This window comes from Babylonia areolata, chromosome 26, assembly GCF_041734735.1.
Source record: "Babylonia areolata isolate BAREFJ2019XMU chromosome 26, ASM4173473v1, whole genome shotgun sequence".
NCBI lineage: Eukaryota > Metazoa > Mollusca > Gastropoda > Neogastropoda > Buccinidae > Babylonia > Babylonia areolata.
This window is the reverse complement of record NC_134901.1, coordinates 18,401,201-18,418,700: the sequence shown is the minus strand read 5'-3', so window position 1 is coordinate 18,418,700 and position 17,500 is coordinate 18,401,201. Positions and strand designations below refer to the sequence as shown.

At 50.7% G+C, this 17,500-nt stretch overlaps 2 protein-coding genes across 2 annotated transcripts in view; both read right to left on the bottom strand.

The window, feature by feature from the left end:
- Positions 1-9,748, bottom strand: part of LOC143300261 (uncharacterized) — a 46,620-nt gene extending 36,872 nt beyond the window's left edge. The window contains exons 1-3 of the mRNA XM_076613856.1: positions 9,744-9,748; positions 9,617-9,633; positions 8,989-9,542 (exon numbers count right to left, since the gene is read on the bottom strand). Of these exons, the coding sequence (XP_076469971.1) occupies positions 8,989-9,542; positions 9,617-9,633; positions 9,744-9,748 (576 nt within the window). The remainder of the gene's footprint in view (positions 1-8,988; positions 9,543-9,616; positions 9,634-9,743) is intronic.
- LOC143300694 (protocadherin-17-like) overlaps positions 9,646-17,500 on the bottom strand; it is a 45,751-nt gene continuing 37,896 nt past the window's right edge. Inside the window, exons 2-3 of the mRNA XM_076614541.1 lie at positions 15,104-15,318; positions 9,646-10,865 (exon numbers count right to left, since the gene is read on the bottom strand). Of these exons, the coding sequence (XP_076470656.1) occupies positions 9,776-10,865; positions 15,104-15,318 (1,305 nt within the window). The 3' untranslated portion in view covers positions 9,646-9,775. The remainder of the gene's footprint in view (positions 10,866-15,103; positions 15,319-17,500) is intronic.

The window sequence follows — 17,500 nt, the reverse complement described above, 5'->3', positions numbered from 1 at the left end:
AATTTAGTTGTCTTTTTTTTCGTACAACGTGTGGGTGTACGGTGGATTGCATTGGAAACCAGCAGCAATGGTATCCAAACCGTGCTGAACCTGGGTCATGGTATGGTGGAAAGAAGGTGGCAAAAATGGTTTAAGTCATATATTAGATATATGCCAATACAGTGTCCGTGAGCGTCTGGGTTCGAATCCCGGTCTAGCTCGCCTTTTCTCCCAAATTTGACTGGAAAAACCAAACCGAGCGTCTAGTTATTCTGATGCCGAGACGTTAAACCCAAGTCCCGTGTGCAGCTACTCACTTGGCGCACTGAAACAGAACCCAAGGCAATATAAATGTTGTCCTCAGGCAAACTTATTTGGAACGACTCCACTGTGATAGGTAAAGAAAAGGTAACACGCATTCACTGAAGGTCCAACCAGCGCGTTTGGTTAAGCTGCTGGTCAAGTATCTATCTATCTGCCTAGCAAGATGTGATGTGGTGAAAAAATCTGAGTTTGTCCAAATGCACTCACCCCACCTTGAGAAACTGAAACTGTGCAGGGTCCGGGTCGTGCAGTGGGGAAGGCCACAAATCACGTGATGGGTTTAGCAAGCAAAGGAAGGAGATGGCGCAATTCTCCCTCAAATGCCCTCACCCCCACCTCCCCTCCCACTAAACTACCTCAAAAGTCAGTTTCAAGAACCACTCTACCCCGTCCTCCACCTTCCCCCCCCCCCCCCCCCCAAACCAACCCCCTTTCCCAACTCCTCCATCCCAGGTTTCAAGTAACTGTCTCTCTTCGCAGGCAGCCTCTTCAGACGAAGTGAAAGAGGGACAAATGAAATGGGATTTCTCTCCTAACTCAATCTTAACTCCCCCCCAATCCCCCCCCCCCCCTCTTGCTGCCTTCTTGCCCCTTCGTATTCAACCCCCGTCCTCACAAAACGGTTGCGGTTGGAGAGCGCGCACGAGGGGGACAATACAAAGTGCGGCGAGCACTAGTGGTCAGACTGAAGAAGCTGATGGATGAATGCCGGGAGGGAAGAGGACTGGTCTTGTCCTTGGAGAGCAAACGTTTGTGTCCTTCATGTCAATGTGTCGAAACAGCACTCACCCACCACAGCTACGAGCAAGAGGCAAAACAGCACTCACCTCACAGCTACCGGCAAAACAGCACTCACCTCACAGCTTCCGGCAAAACAGCAATGACCTCACCACGGCTACCGGCAAAACAGCACTCACCTCACAGCTTCCGGCAAAACAGCAATGACCTCACCACGGCTACCGGCAAAACAGCACTCACCTCACAGCTTCCGGCAAAACAGCAATGACCTCACCACGGCTACCGGCAAAACAGCACTCACCTCACAGCTTCCGGCAAAACAGCAATGACCTCACCACGGCTACCGGCAAAACAGCAATGACCTCACCACGGCTACCGGCAAAACAGCAATGACCTCACCACAGCTACCGGCAAAACAGCACTCACCTCACCACAGCTACCGGCAAAACAGCACTCACCTCACCACAGCTACCGGCAAGAGGCAAAACAGCACTCACCTCACCACAGCTATGGGCAAGAGGCAAAACAGCACTCACCCACCACATCTACCGGCAAGAGGCAAAACAGCACTCAATTCAACACAGCTACCGGCAAAAGGCAAAGCAGCATTCATCACCATCGCTCGATACATACAAACATACATACATACATACATATATATACATATATATATATATATATATATATCAACAACAGTAGGCTCTTCATGTCTTTAAAACTTTAAAGAGTTTTAAAGACATGAAGAGCCTAATGTTGTTTGATTTTTTTAAAATTTTTATATATTACCGGTCTTGGTAATTACTTTAGTGCTTTCTGCAAGGAGCGGAGCCCAGGACACGAAGAGAGTGTGAAGTATCTGTATATATATATATATATATATAGAGAGAGAGAGAGAGAGAGAGAGAAGAGGCGAAAAACCGTAAAACCAGCACTCATCACTAAAGCTATGTAGTAGGCAAGAGGCCAACACCACTCATCACCACGGCTATCTAAAGGCAAATGGGGAAAAAATACATTCACCACCATAGCTAAATATGCAGGAGGTAAAAAAAAACAACAACATTCGTGACCACAGCTAAAGGCAATGGGCAAAAGGGCAACAAAACTCACTGGTAAAACACCACTCCGATAGACAAAAACAGATAGATCTCCATAGACAGATAGAGAGATTCATAGACAGATAGAGAGATAGATGTGTGCATGTGTGAGTTATAATTCAGCTGATAAGTTTGATTGATAGATAGATTGATAGATAGATAGATTTGTGAATGTGTGTGCAAAAATCCAGCAGATATCTTTGAAGGTCATGTCATGCTTTCAACTCTTCCACACCTTCCAGAGGGAGTATGGCCTTCATGAACATAAAACTATAAGTGTTCTATGTTCTGTGTGTGTTGGTGGGGGAGGTGTTTGTGTGTGGAGGGGGGAGCGAGGGGGGGAGGTTGCGGGGTATACCCAGGGTGACTTTATGTGTGCGTGCGTGCATCATGGGTCACGGTAAAGTGGTGTGACATGGGCCAGATATATTACAATAATCAAACGTTGATACAGAAAAAAGTCATACTCCAAATCGCATTCCATTTCCATTCATTAAAATGTCAAGGATGCCAACTGGTTGAATGAAAACGTCTAGACATCTCTCTCTCTCTCTCTCTCTCTCTCTGCGCAGAAGCGGCGATTTTGCTTGAATGCCCCAAGAGCCCAGAGATTGTCTCTCAAACCCCACCACCCCCCTCCCACACACACACCCCGACCCCTCCTTCCCCTTCCCCTTTTTCTCCTCCCCCTCCCCCCCCCCCCCCACACCCTCCCCCCCTTCATCCCCTATCCACCCCTACCCCCATCCTTCTCGCCTTGACAATAATGCGCTGCTGCAAAAGAAAAGTGTTTCCCTGACAGCCCCTGAGAATCTGTCTCTTCCACGTCTTTTGCCTCACCCCCCCCCCCCCCTCACCCCCTACCCCCCATGATTGCTCACAGCTCACCCCCCACCCCCACCCCAACACCTCCCCCTCACCCCCCTCCCCCAAACCCCTGCTGGTGTGTGCCCACTGTCCACTGCACACTGCGAGATTCAATTTGTCACATCACGCCTCATTTAGGGTGGGGGAGGGGATGTGGGGGTGGGGGGGGGGGCAGGGGGGGGCTATGGGGGGGACGCCGACAAGACAAAGAGAAAGAAAGAAGGCTAGTGTGTGAGAGAGAGAAAGGCCCAGAGAGAAAGGAAAAAAGTCTCTAAGTGCAGCTTTCTGCCGGACGGGCTGGCAAGCAGGCTATCACCTTCCGTTTTCAAAACGCCCGTATTTAGCTAAAAACGCAATAGGGAGGAAATGATTTAATCAAGCGTTGCGCTGTGCTGCGCGCTCCCTTTTTCCCTGCTATAACGCGTATGGAACTGGGAATATGTCGAGCGCATTAAAGTGCTCTCTCTCTCTCTCTCTCTCTCTCTCTCTCTCCGTCCGTCAAAAAGAAAAAAAATAAATCTGCCACAGATTGTTAGCTGCCAGAGCGAAACATAAAGAACACTTCCGACACTTCTTCTAATTGAACGGGGAAGGGTGGGAAGAGGGTGTGAAGGAGCCGGGTGGCTGGCTGGACGAGGGTGGAGGGTGGATGGAGGAGGGAGGTGGTGGGGGGTCTGGGGTGGATGGGGGGGGGAGGAGAGGACACATAACAGATCCCGGAACGTTTTGCAAACTCAAGACAAAGCAAAACCAAAAAAATGAAAAACATTCACCAAGACCCTAACCAAGTTAGGAGACACGAACCACAAGAATGCTGGCAACACTGACGGAAATGGGGAATTGGAGGGAGAAAGAGACAGAGACAGACAGACAGACAAACAGACAGAGAAAGACAGAGACAGAAAGACACACAGAGACACAGAGAGAGAAAGAGGCAGAGACAGAGACAGACAAAGAAAGACACACACAGAGATAGACACACACAGAGACAGAGAGACACAGACAAATACAGAAAGACAGACAGACAGAGACAGACAAGAGAGACACAGAGCGATAGTCAGAGACACAACGAGAAAGACAGAGACACAGAGACAGAGAAAGACACGACGAGTGTGTGCGGTGTGTGCACACTAACAAGAACGGTGCCCGTTGCCAAACTTACTCCCCTTGCAGCAGAAAGGGAGTGGGGGAAGGAGGGGAGGGGAGGTGAGGGGTGGGGGGGAGGGCTTAACTCCCAGTCGTTGGGGACAAGGGACAAATTAATTCCAATGGATTCCTTTCTGACCCCCCCTTCTGAATTTTTCTTGCCCCCTGTCTCCCCAACCACGTGCGGCAACACTTCAAACCCGCTCATTTGCCTCAGAAAACAGCGCCCACCGGGCTGCCCCAACCACCACAACTTCCCCTCTCTTGTACCCCTCCCCCCATCTCTGCCCATGTTTTTTAGCTGTTGATTTCGTGATGTATTCATTTGCCCAGTTAGCAAATTCCGGAAAGCCAGTGATCTGTGATTCATTCTCGCTTTAATATTTGTTTGTAGTTGTTTGGTTTTTCTTCTGCACCCGAGTTTGAATTAGTATGCGCATAGGATATCCGGTCAACGATTTCCTGATGAAAAATACAAAAAAAAAAAAAAAAGACCACAAAAGACAACACCATCATGTCATTTGTTTTGCACGTGCGATGTATAATCCTGTGCTTTAAAATTACGACACTGACGTGCGCTTGCCTAACACACTTGAAAACTGATCGCATTCTCCTTTTTTTGCCCCTGTGATGGGTTTCAATGCTTTCACATTTATATCGGGTGATAAATAACACTGCCCTTCAATTACGCTTTCACCGTGGCACGCCTTGTTGCTGTGTAATTTCTTGACAACTTCGCAGACCGACCGTTTGATGCAGTCGTATTAAGTGAAAGGTTATGGTTGATGGTTGAAAGTGGACAAAAGTCCTATAGCCTCTTGTGGTCATCGGGGCAGTGAATTCATATCCGCTGTGCCTAGGACTCGGCTTTGGAAGGCACGGGTCGCAATCTACTCCTTCCGCCGTTTCAGCTTTCCCCAAACGATGTCAGGTAACCTATTCACACCTGAGTGGAGCGCTAAAAATCGGAGTAAAGTGTCTTTCCAAAGGACACTACACCATGGCTAAACGGGGCCTCGAACTCTTGTCACTAGTGAACACCAGACAAAAATCGATTCCACCACGGCGCTCCCAATGCATTCAAACGCCTGCTTGCTTTAGAAAGAATCAGGTCCAGTATTCAACAAAGGCTGAAAGTAGTGTATCTAGATAACTCATGTCAAAGCAAAAATGATTTTCGTTCAGGTCCAGTATTCAGCCAAGGCTGAAAGTATTGAATGTAGATAGACTCATGTCCAAGCACAAATGATTTTCATTGAGGTCCATTATTCAACTAAGACTGAAAGTATTCTATTAGATTGACTCATGTCAAAGCACAAATGATTTTCATTGAGGTCCATTATTCAACTAAGACTGAAAGTAGTGTATTTAGATAGACTCATGTCAAAGCAAAAATGATTTTCCTTCACGTCCAGTATTCAACTAAGGCTGAAAGTACTGAATGTGGACAGACTCATGTCCAAGCACAAATGGTTTTCCTTTCAACGGTGTTGAGATAGGGGAAAGGATGCTCGGCCAGATATGTGGCGTCATGTTGTGCCTTTCTGTCAATTCTGTCGTTTACTCGTGTACTTCATTTCTTTCTTTGCACGTGTCGAGCTGTGAATTTCTGTACCTCTGTGTCGACACCGGAACAGTCTCCAGTCTTGACCACACCAGCTCGTACTGAGATGAGAAACAGTTCATGAAGGTGATTTCTACAGCTGTCTGGTCGGGAATAACCAGTCAAATCCAATGATTTAATGGAAATGTATGGGACACACACACAGACACAGACATACATAGAGAGAGAGGGGGGATGTGAACAGTCCAGTGACTGGACTGTGGCAGTCAGAGGGAGGGGGGGGGAGGGGGAAGCAGAGAACAATCATGCAGAGACTGACAGACTGACAGACTGATTGACTGACTGGCATGGACACAATCCGGACACGCGGGGGTGGGGGAGTGGGGGTGCGGTTCAGCGTCTGGTGGACACGGGGTGACTCACACGACGTGTGTGCCCCATGGCGCTCTCAGGGTCTGTCCGGGTCCCTTGTTGACCCAGGCTGGACAAACATCTCCCGCCGATCACCTCCCTTCTTTCAGAACCCCCCGCCCCCCGCCCCCCCACCTCACCCCATCCCACCCCTCCACCCCCCCCCCCCCACACCCCCCCAACCCACCCTGTGCTGTTGACCAAGGGTAGGAAGAGGGAAGAGGTGGGGGTGATGGGGGTAGGAGGGGGGGTAGGGTAGTGGTGGTGGGGTGGGGGAGGAAATGTAAGACACACAACGAGGCGTGAGCCGTTAGTAGCCTTACCGTTCGATCGTCATTCTTTCCCACAGACCTCCCCCCTCTCCGCCCCGCCTCCCCCCCCCCCCCACTCCCACCCCACCCACCTCCCCCTGTCTACTGACCAGCCGCCTTGTTGTTTGTCGTCTCTGTGAGTCAAGTACACTGACTCCTGTTCATAACTCTTCCTTCCTCGTTCCTGATTCTACTTCACACACACACGTCACCCGCAATATCCCTTGTTGGACTTGAAGAGTGTGTGTGTGTGTGTGTGTGTAGAGGGGGGGGGGGGTTGTGAGGGCTGGGGGTTCGGAGGAAGGGGAGGGAGAGCTAGAGAGGAAGGGGGGAGATGGATCATTTAACGGCGGGGGGCGTGCTGACTATACTGACTGCTTGCTGACTGACTCAGTGACTGACTGGTGGCTGAGATTTTTGTCCAAGAGGATTAAAACCCTGAACGGATCATTCCTTCCCTATTGGTGGCTACCCACCTCCTTTCAACTTGTATTGAGGGGGAGGGGGGATGGGGGTGGGGGGGGGGCGGACGCTGATTCCTCCAGTCTTTGTCCCTGGTGTCTACCAACAGGAGACATGAAGGCGTCCGCTACATTCCAGGGGCTTAGGGGGGCAGGGGGGGGGGGGGAACCGAGGGAGCCAGACCAGACCATAGCCTTCCCCGTGATAGACGAGTGCCATGGCCAGACTTTGACACACAACCTACAAAACCTGGACGAATCTGGTGCTCAGTTAGTTCTTCTGTGCGGCGACCCAAGGACTCTTCACAGGCTTAAAAAAAAAAAAAGAGAGAGAGAAGGAGGTGAAGGAGGAAGAGGAAGGAGAAGGAGGAGGAGAAGAGAGGGAGTGATGAAGAGAAAGAAAGGGAGATTCCGGATGGTTTAATGTTCAGAAGTCATCAGACTCCTTACATTGTCAACAATAACAGACAGTATTCAAGCACATTAAAATTCCGTTCTTTTCTGAGAGAGAGAGAGAGAGAGAGAGAGAGAGAGAGAGAGAGACAGACAGACAGACAGACAGACAGACAGAGAGAGAGAGAGAGAGACAGAGAGAGAGAGAGACAGAGAGAGACAGAGAGATCCAGGCTCGTGATGAACACCCCTGTAGATGGCATAAACGAAACAACATCTCTTCAAACTCCCATGTTCTCTGTTGTCATGGACTTTCTTTTCCAGCCCGAACTGCCATGAATGTTTCGCATTTAACTTTTAAATTTCTTACGCAAGATTTTGTTCATATGCGTATATTATATCCTCATACATTATTGCTTTCGTTTGTTTGTTAAATTTAAATTTCAAGTTTCCATAATTCCCTTTATAATGGGTTTTACGACAAATAAAACGAGATCTGAGTCTTCCAACATGCTTTTCCCTCACAGTACAAGATCCTGGTGTACCGAAGGAGAGGGGTAACGGTGACGGGTGGGGGAGAGAGAGGGGAGGAACGGGCAGATAGGAGGGATGGTCTTGGCGCTGGATATTACGACAGTATCTGCCTGGCATGGCCGTCCTCCATCCAACCGGAAAATCACTGGAGTCATGGAACAACCACAAGTGCACGTAGCGGGATTGTGCGCGTGCACACGCGTGTGTATGTAATTGTGTACGAAATGTGTGCGTGCGTGCGCGCGCGTGTTTGTGTGTGTGCGTGTGTGCACTCACCATTGGACAAGTGCCAGTGTACGTTAATTAATCGCGTGATAATGAGCATGCAGACGGTTCTGTGTATGTGTGTGCGCGCGTGTGTGTGTGTGTGTGTGGTATTTGGGTTTTTAGCTTCCCTGTCTGTGTGGTGCTCCCACCCCCCACCACACCCCACCCACCAGCCTCTCTCTCTCTCTCTCTCTCTCTCTCTCTCTCTCTCTCTCTCTCTCTCTCAAGATACAGGAACAATAAGGAAACGGAAGAAAGGAAACGGGTTAGTGGAAACGACACGCACATAATGTCAGCTGACAGCGGTTGTCTGGAAAACACAGACAGTATTAGTGGAAGTGCCAGATCGTTCATTAGACAGTGCCGGCTAAGCTATCGTGCAGACAGACAGACAGGCAGAAAAGAGAAGCAGACAACAACAGACTGGCGTAAAAGACGGACACGCAGACTGACAGACAGTGTTTGTGAAAGAACTGGATCGTTCATCATAAGATAGTGCTGACAAAGCTATCGTGCACACAGAAGAAAGATAAGAAAAACATACAGTCAGACAAACAGGCAGGCAGACAGACACAGACATAAAGACAGGGCAGGTAGAGTAAGACAGACAAGAAAGAGACAGACAGTGTAAAACGGAAGCAACAGAAACGTTAGTATGTAAGAAAACGGATACATTCACAGAAGGTACGCACAGACTCTCAAACAGCCAAGGCAGACATACGCAGGGAGACAGACAGACAGACAGGCAGACACATATAAGACACACAGACACAGACAAGACAAGACAAAAGTGGGTTAGACGGAAGCAAAGCAAAAGAAAGAGAAGAAAAGCATCTATCAGAAGAAAAATGGTTAGTAGTGGGTAGAAAACGGATACGTACATAGTAGGTACTCACAGACTTGTCGGGGAAACTGTCCTCCTCGAACGTGCAGTCCTTGGGCGAAGGGGAGGAGGAGCCCCCACCTTGGTGGTGCTTGCCGAACACGGGGGCCGGGGTAGGGGACGGGGAGCAGACGATGAGGGCGCTGCCCATCTCCACCGCCGCCTTCTGGCCCCCCACGCCCACCTTCACGTCCTCCCGCTCGCGGTACTTGCGGCGCTGCTGGTCGGCGCGGCGGATGACTACGATGGTGACGATGACGGCGACGGTGATGATGCCCGTGACGCTGCCCAGGATGATGACGATCAGCAGGTGCTCCACACGCTCCCCGGGGCCTCCCCCGTCCCCTGTGGCGTTGGCGGCGAAGACGACCAGGTCGAAGGAGGCGTTGCTGGCCTTGCGAGGCTCCCCGGAGTCTGTCACCACCACCGTCACCCGGTGCCGCCCGATGTCGCGGGGCTGCAGTGCCCGGGATAAGGTCAACACCCCGTTGTGCCCGTTGAGGCGGATGAAGGCGGTGGTCCGGGCCAGGTGGTAATGGAGCCCCCCGGGGTTGGGCAGGTCCACGTCTCGGGCCACCACCACCAGCAGGCGGGACCCCGGTTTGGTGTCCGTGGCCACCGCCACGGCCGAGATGTTGTGCGGGTCCGGAACGACGATCTGCGGAGGGTTGTCGTTGACGTCGCCCACAACGATGGTGAGGCGGGCGGTGCCGGTGCGCGGCGTGTGGCCGTGGTCGGTGGCCAGGGCCAGCAGGTGGTACTCAGGACGTCATCTCGTGGTCCAGCCGCCGCTCCTAGGGTCAGGCGGCCTTCCGGGGACACGAAGAGCGGGATGTTGCTGTCCTGCGGGCTGAAGGGCAGCTGGCGAGGGTTCTCCCAAGGCCAGCGAGTACTGCACCCGCCCGTTGTCGTTGCTGTCGCGGTCCTCCGCGCTGACGGCGCCCACCGTGCTGCCCACCGCCGTGTCCTCCGAGATGCGCACCTCGTAGTAGTCCTGAGTGAAGGACGGGCGTGATGTCGTTGACGTCCTTCACCGTCAGGATCACCGTCGCCGACGACTGCTTCTTGGGCTTGCCGCGATCCGTCGCCAGCACCTCGAAGGACAGCTGGTGGCTCCGCTCGTGGTCGAAGGACCTGGTGGCGATAATGTAGCCGCTCTCGTCCACGAAGACACCGGCGTCGCCGTTGTTGGAGGAGATGGTGTAGTCCACCTTCCCGTTGTCGCCGATGTCCGGGTCGCGGGCCCTCACCCGCGTCACCTGCACGCCCACCTCGTTGTTCTCCGTCACCGAGGCGTAGTACACGTCCTCCTCGAAGCGCGGGGCGTTGTCGTTCTCGTCCAGAACGTGCACAGTGAAGCGCACTTTGGTGTCCAGCGGCGGGGACCCGGCGTCCCGGCACGTGATGGTCACCTCGTGCGTGGCCTGCTGCTCGCGGTCCAGGCTCTTGACCACGATCACCTTGTAGCGGTCCACGTTCAGTGCCTGCAGCTCCAAAGCGTCGCTGATCACCGAGCACGTAACCACCCCCTCCAGACCATCGTCAGGGTCCACCACGCGCACGTGCGCCACCACGAAGCCCGGCTGCACCTTCTCGGACACGTTGCCGTCGAAGAGCAGGCCGAGGAAAGCGGTGGGGCGAGTGTTGCCGCTGTCGGCGATGGAGACCGCCACTATGGATCTGCCCACCATGGGCGGCTGCCCGCCGTCCGAGCAGAGCACCTGCAGCTGCACGCGCTGTCCCTGCATCTCCGTCAGCGGTGCGGCCACCCGGATCTGGCCCGTGCTGGCGTTTAGGGAGAAGTAGCGGGTCACCTCGGGGGCCATGGAGGGGCTGAAGCTGAACGTCCTGTGCCCGTTGGCTTCCCTGTCGGCGTCCGTCACGTTCAGCCTGTATGTTGTTGGTGTTGTTGGGCCACATACAAAGACAGAAACACACTCTGTTATGTGCAATGATTTCCTTCTTTTTTTTTTCTTTTTTTTTAAGGGGTGGTGGGGGTTGGGGGGTCATTATCACACCTGGCCTCACTGTACACACACACACACACACACACACACACACACACACACACACACGTGCACTCACTCACGACATACTCGGCAGTGCTTGGTTCATTATTACCACCTGGCCACAAACAAAGAACATACACCACAGCGAATAGTTCATGACTACGCCTGACTATCACAGAGAGAGAGAGGGGGGGGGGGGGGAAGAGAGAGAGAGCATAAAAACGATGATGTTGATGCCTTTGATGAATATGCCATTGTCATAAATGTTGCTGTGGATGTCTTATCCACTCATCCACTCTCCGCTCACTCATACTTTATCCTCACCCGTCCCCTTGCCCCCCCCCCCTCTCTCTCTCTCTCACACACACACACACCCTCCCCCCCTCTTCCTCATCCCTCTCCTCCTAATGTCTTTGACAGCTGACGCAGTATCGCCATCACAACGCCAAGCTGAGTGTAATCAGTATCAGATTCTGATTACACACACATACACACACACACACACACACACACACACACACACACACCACGCCCGCATACACACACACTCACTCACGCCCCTCCCCCCACGCCCCCACCCCCATCCCCCACCCCACACACACACCTTTTTTCAGTACAATCCTTTTTACGCCTTTCCCCCCCACGCCAAGTCCATTCGTGTGGAAAGGACAAATGTCAATCCTCTCAAAGCAGCCTGTTGCCCGTTCCATTTGCTGTGCAGCCCCCACCCCACCCCACCCCACCTCCCCCTTTCATTCCTTCTTTCTGCCGGCTCTGCTCTGGATCCTAGGAGGGAGTGGGGGTGGGGGTGGGGATGTGCGCAGGGTGGGGACCGGACAGACAGAGACGGGAGAAAGGAAAATGAGAAACAGAGAGATACATAGAAAGACAGAGGTAAAAGAATGACACAGACAAGAGATGGAGAGCTGTCAAAGACATTGGAAGGAAGATGGATGAGGAAGAGGGGGGTGGGGGAAAGAGAGGGGGGGAGAGGGAGAGGGACAAGGTGATGGGTGAGGATAAAGTATGAGTGAGCGGAGAGGGGATAAGACATCATCCACAGCAACATTTATGACAAACGACATATTCATCACAGACATGAACATCGTCGTTCTTATGCTCTATGTCTTTTTTTTTGTCTTTTTGTTTTCTTTGACTGTGAGAGTGCAAACAGAATCGGGAGTAGGGGGCGGAGGGGGCTGGGGGGGGGGGAGAAAGGGAGACTGGGAGGTGGAAAAGGGGGGAAGAGGAGGAGGATGAAAGAGACAAGGGGGGTGTGGGGGGGTGTGGGGGGCACCCACTTGTGCTTCTTTCAGACTTTTGCATTTAGCATTCCGCTAAACTTTACTGACATCGTGACTGTAATCAGCCTTATAACCTTGTAATGATAGACTGACCACCAACACTGCTGTATGACGCACTTACAGACCCGACATTGTGCCAGTTGCGGATACTTTCCTGAGTTTCTGATACTGTTGGGTTTGGGGTTTTGTTTGTTTGTTTTTTTACCTTCCTGGAAGTTTTGAAACTCTTTCACTGCCAGTCAATTTAGAGTGCAAAATTCCCATGTGCTATAAACACAGAAAAGATAGTGTCTAAGAATAGCTGACGGCGATTCCACGTGCGACGTGTAGAAAAATATGGCCTCTCCTACCAACATACATTAAGAGCAGTAGGTTCATGGATAACAGGCTCGTGATCTGGTCACCTTTCAGTGACATGTGTCTTCTATGTAGTTTGTGCATAAATGCGAGTTTGGCGGTCATTTGGGATGCCTTCTTGGCATATATATATATATATATATATATATATATATATATAACTTCGTGGCAGTTCTGGTACCATTTTCTCATTAAGGATTCGTTCTGACAGTTTTGAGACTCATTTGTTTTGGGTTTTTTTGTCATTGGGGATACATTCCTGACAATTCTCACACCATGTTTCATTTCGAATACTACCCTGAAAGTTTCTGATATTATGTTGTCAAACACGTCACCCGACAGTTTAGATTATCGTTCGTTTTATTCATTTATAGTCTGTTCATCTAAGATGATGATATTAGACTCATAATGCGGAGTTGTGCGTTTAGACTATAATTATTTTGTCATTGTTTCCAGGCAGACTTTACATCTCTGTGTGTGTTTGTGTTTTCAAGCAAAATTAACCAAAGTAATATGCGCCAATAGTTCAAGTTATCGCAAAACCTTTTCTTTCTTTTTTTCGTTCTTTCTCCTTTTTTTTTTTCTCTCTCTCTCTTTTTTTTTACCATCGTACACACAGACCAGCGAACGTACGCGTGCCCTCACCCCCACTGCTCTTCCCCATTTTTCTATCTTTTCTCCCAAGCCACTTCCCACCTATCCTCACACACTCACACACACACACACACACACACACACACACACACGTCACACGCACGCACACACACACTCCAGCACGCACGCACACGCACACACACACACACACGTCACACGCACGCACACACACACTCCAGCACGCACGCACACACACACACACACACACACGCACACACACACACACACACACACACACACACACACGACACACGCACACACACACACACACTCCAGCACGCACTCACACACACACACAAACACACGCTCCAACACACACACACACACACACACACACACACACACACACACACACACACACACACTGAACACACTGAATTCCATTTTCTCGCTGTGGTATGAAAATTAATCAATGTTGAGTGACAACATTCCCAAAGCTGCCGACTTCAGTATCCTCCCAACCCCTCCCTCCAACTTTTCGCTAATAATAATAATAATCCACAACGGTTCCACCATACCCACAGTAACTGTAAAGACTTAACCACTGGGGGAACGGGCGGAACTTGTCAATACAAGCCAAGTCAATCCATTAGTCCAAAAAGCAAACAGTCCGACAGACAGACAGACAGACAGACAGACAGACAAAAGCACACCATCAGAATGGAAACGGGCAAAGAGACTCTTCACTGACTTGTCTTTTTAACGTTAACACTCCAGACAGAGCCAACAACACACACGGACAGACAGACGGACGGACGCTTCAGATCGATTGGATCAACTCCCCTTGCTTCTTTCTTTCCGATGAAAGACACGAGGTCAAAGACCATGCCCCAGGGAAAGGGGAAGGGTGAAGGGAGAGGGAAGGGGAAGGAGGAGGGAAGGGGGAACGGGGAAAGGGGATGGAAGGGGCGAGGGGTAGAGGCGGTGTGGGGGGGGAGTGTGGATGGATACAAGGATCAAAAGAGGGGCATAGTGGGGGTGATGGGGTGTGTGCATGCGGGTGGGGGTGAGAAGTGTGTGTGTGGGGGGGGGGAGCCGAGGGGAGACTGAGGGAGAGGGAGGGGTGCGCGAGGGTGGTAGTAGGAATGTTTCCATCATAAAAGAACACAGTGCTCCATTGTGTGTTCCTGGTTACATCCCTTCAGCACCCTCATCCGCCTCCTCCTCCTGCTCCCAAAAACCCGTGACTACGATTGGATGGAAAAGGGAGGGGTTGTGGGGGTTATTATTATTATTAATAACGTTTCCCACCTTAAATGCTCATTGTTTATCCCTTCCCCTCCGCCTCTCTCGCTCCATCTGTCTGTCTGTCTGTCTCAGTGTCTGTCTGTCTCAGTGTCTGTCTGTTTATCCCTGTCTCGCTCTCTCTTCAGAAACTGACCGATACATGAACCTATGTGCCTACTCTGGAATCAGATCGGTGGCCTTGCTGTTTTTTTTTCTGAGTTCCATGTTGAGTCTCTCTCTCTCTCTCTCTCTCTCTCTCTCTCTCTCTCTCATGTTTTTTTTTTCCAATTAATTGTTTTTCATTGATGGCCTGATGTAAAAAACAAAATTAAAAAAGGTTGCTTATTCAGTTTCCCATCATGAAATGAAATCTTGACTTGACAACACACACACACACACACACACACACACACACACACTCCCACAACACACACACACACACACACACAATCAACGCACATACACACACCAACACACACACACACACACAACACCCCCCACTCCCACCCCCACCACCAACCCACCTCCACACACACACATACACACCCACACCCAACGACTAGTCCTCACAACTCACGTGGCGATGAGCGAACGCATGGAGACGGTCTCGTCCAGGGAGATGTTCAGCTGGTGGGGGTGGAAGATGGGGGGGTTGTCGTTGACGTCCACCACCCTCACCTCCACAGGCACCGACCCGGTCCTTGGCGGGGAGCCCCCGTCCTGGGCCACCAGCGTCAGCAGGTACTGGGGTGTGTTCTCCCGGTCCAGCTTGCCCCGAATCAACAGGCTGACCTGTGTGCGACAGAGAGAGAGAGAGAGACACAGTGTCAGTTTCACTTTTCACCTTCAAGTTTCAGTTAACTCAAGGCGGCAATTACAAGCGCATCCAGCATCCAGGAGTCATGACCTGGGCGCGGCCCGACCCGGCCCCCTTTAGAGTGTAAGGAAATAAGGGCCGAAACTCTAGACTGAGGGGGTAGAGCAGGGGGAGAGGTGGGGGCGGTGGGGGTGTGGGGGGGGCTTCTTCTCTAAGACCATGTACTGTCCAACTCTCCCTAGATCAGTTTCAGTTTCAGTAGCTCAAGGAGGCGTCACTGCGTTCGGACAAATCCATATACGCTACACCACATCTGCCAAGCAGATGCCTGACCAGCAGCGTAACCCAACGCGCTTAGTCAGGCCTTGAAAAAAAGAAGAAAAAAAATGAAAAAAACTTACATAAATAAATAAATAATTAAATAATTAAATAAATAAATAAATAAATAAATAATTATGATATAAAAAAAAAGGTAGTAGTAATGAAAATAATATAATAATAATAATAATAATAATAATAATAAAAATAATAAATAAAAAAATAAATAAATAAGACAACAATGATGATAAATAAGCAAATAAATGTAAAACATGAAGACACACATTCACACATACACCCACACATGCATAACAGATATGCACCAAACACGCCAGAGTTTCTTATCACGACTCAAGGAGGCGTCAATTCGTTTGGACGAATCCATATAATTATGTCATACGCAACACCAACTCTGTGCCTGCCGGATGCCTGGCCAGCAGCGGAATTCAACGCGCTTCGTCAGGCCTTGAGTGCATGCTAATGAGTATATTTGTGTACAGAATGAGGGAGGTGGGACTTTGGGACTTTGTATTGTGTTGTGTTGTGTTGTTTTTGTGTGGTATGGTATGGTATGGTATGGTATGGTGTGGTATGGTATGGTTTGGTATGGTATGGTATGGTATGGTATGGCATGGTGTGGTATGGTATGGTATGGTATGGTTTGGTATGGCATGGTATGGTATGGTATGGTATGGTGTGGTATGGTTTGGTATGGTATGGTGTGGTGTGGTATGGTTTGGTATGGTTTGGTATGGCATGGTATGGTATGGTTTGGTATGGCATGGTGTGGTATGGTATGGTATGGTTTGGTATGGCATGGTATGGTATGGTATGGTATGGTATGGTGTGGTTTGGTTTGGTATGGTATGGTATGGTATGGTATGGTTTGGTATGGTATGGTGTGGTATGGTATGGCATGGCATGGCATGGCATGGCATGGTATGGTATGGTATGGTATGGTATGGTATGGCATAGTATGGTATGGTATGGTAAAAAAAATAATAAATAAACGTTTCAATTGTATTGTGCTGTGCTGTGCTGTGCTGTGCTATGCTATGTCGTGTTGTGTCGTGTCGTATCGTGTGGTGTGGTATTGCGTTGCGTTGCGCTGTGTTGTTTTGTGCTGTGTTGTGCAGTGTCGGGTTGTGTAGTGTTGGGTTGGGTTGGGTTGGGTTGCTTTTTGTCGCAATATATATTCTATGCACGAAAATCGAACTTGGTCTGGGTTGGATTTGAATGGACTGGGTCGGGTTAGGTTGGGTTGTGTTGTGTTAAGTTGTGCTGTGCTGTGCAGTGCAGTGTAGTGCTGTGTTGGGTGAAGTTAGTTTGTTGGGTTTGGGGCTGGGTTGCGTTCTGAGAGAGAGAGAGAGAGAGAGAGATGACGGCAGAGAGGTACGCGTGTCTGTCAAAGGGAAGGAGGGAGGGAAGGAGGAAGGGAGGGAGGGAGGGAGTGAGGGACACTGCGATGTGGGGTGAGGATGACTGAGAAATGACTGGTCCATATGCTCCGTCCCCGGCACCAGCCCCGTCCTGTGTGCTTGTTACCGACACGAGAGAGCAGGTGATAAATTAAACACAGTTAATCAGACTCAAACGTCTCCCGTCACAAAGTTCAATAATTCAGCAAGACAGCCGCGAGGTGTGTCAAGAGAATTGAGGGAACCGGGGTGGGAGGATCGGGGATGGGAGGTGGGGGTCGGGGGGCTGGGGAGGTGTGCGGGGGGGAAACAAGTGTGTAATGGACCAGTAGAGGAAAGCCCGCCACCACCCCCAGCCCCATTTCCCCCCCCCCCCCCCCCCCCCGTGCCCCCTCCCACCCTCGGGTGAGAGAAGGAAGAG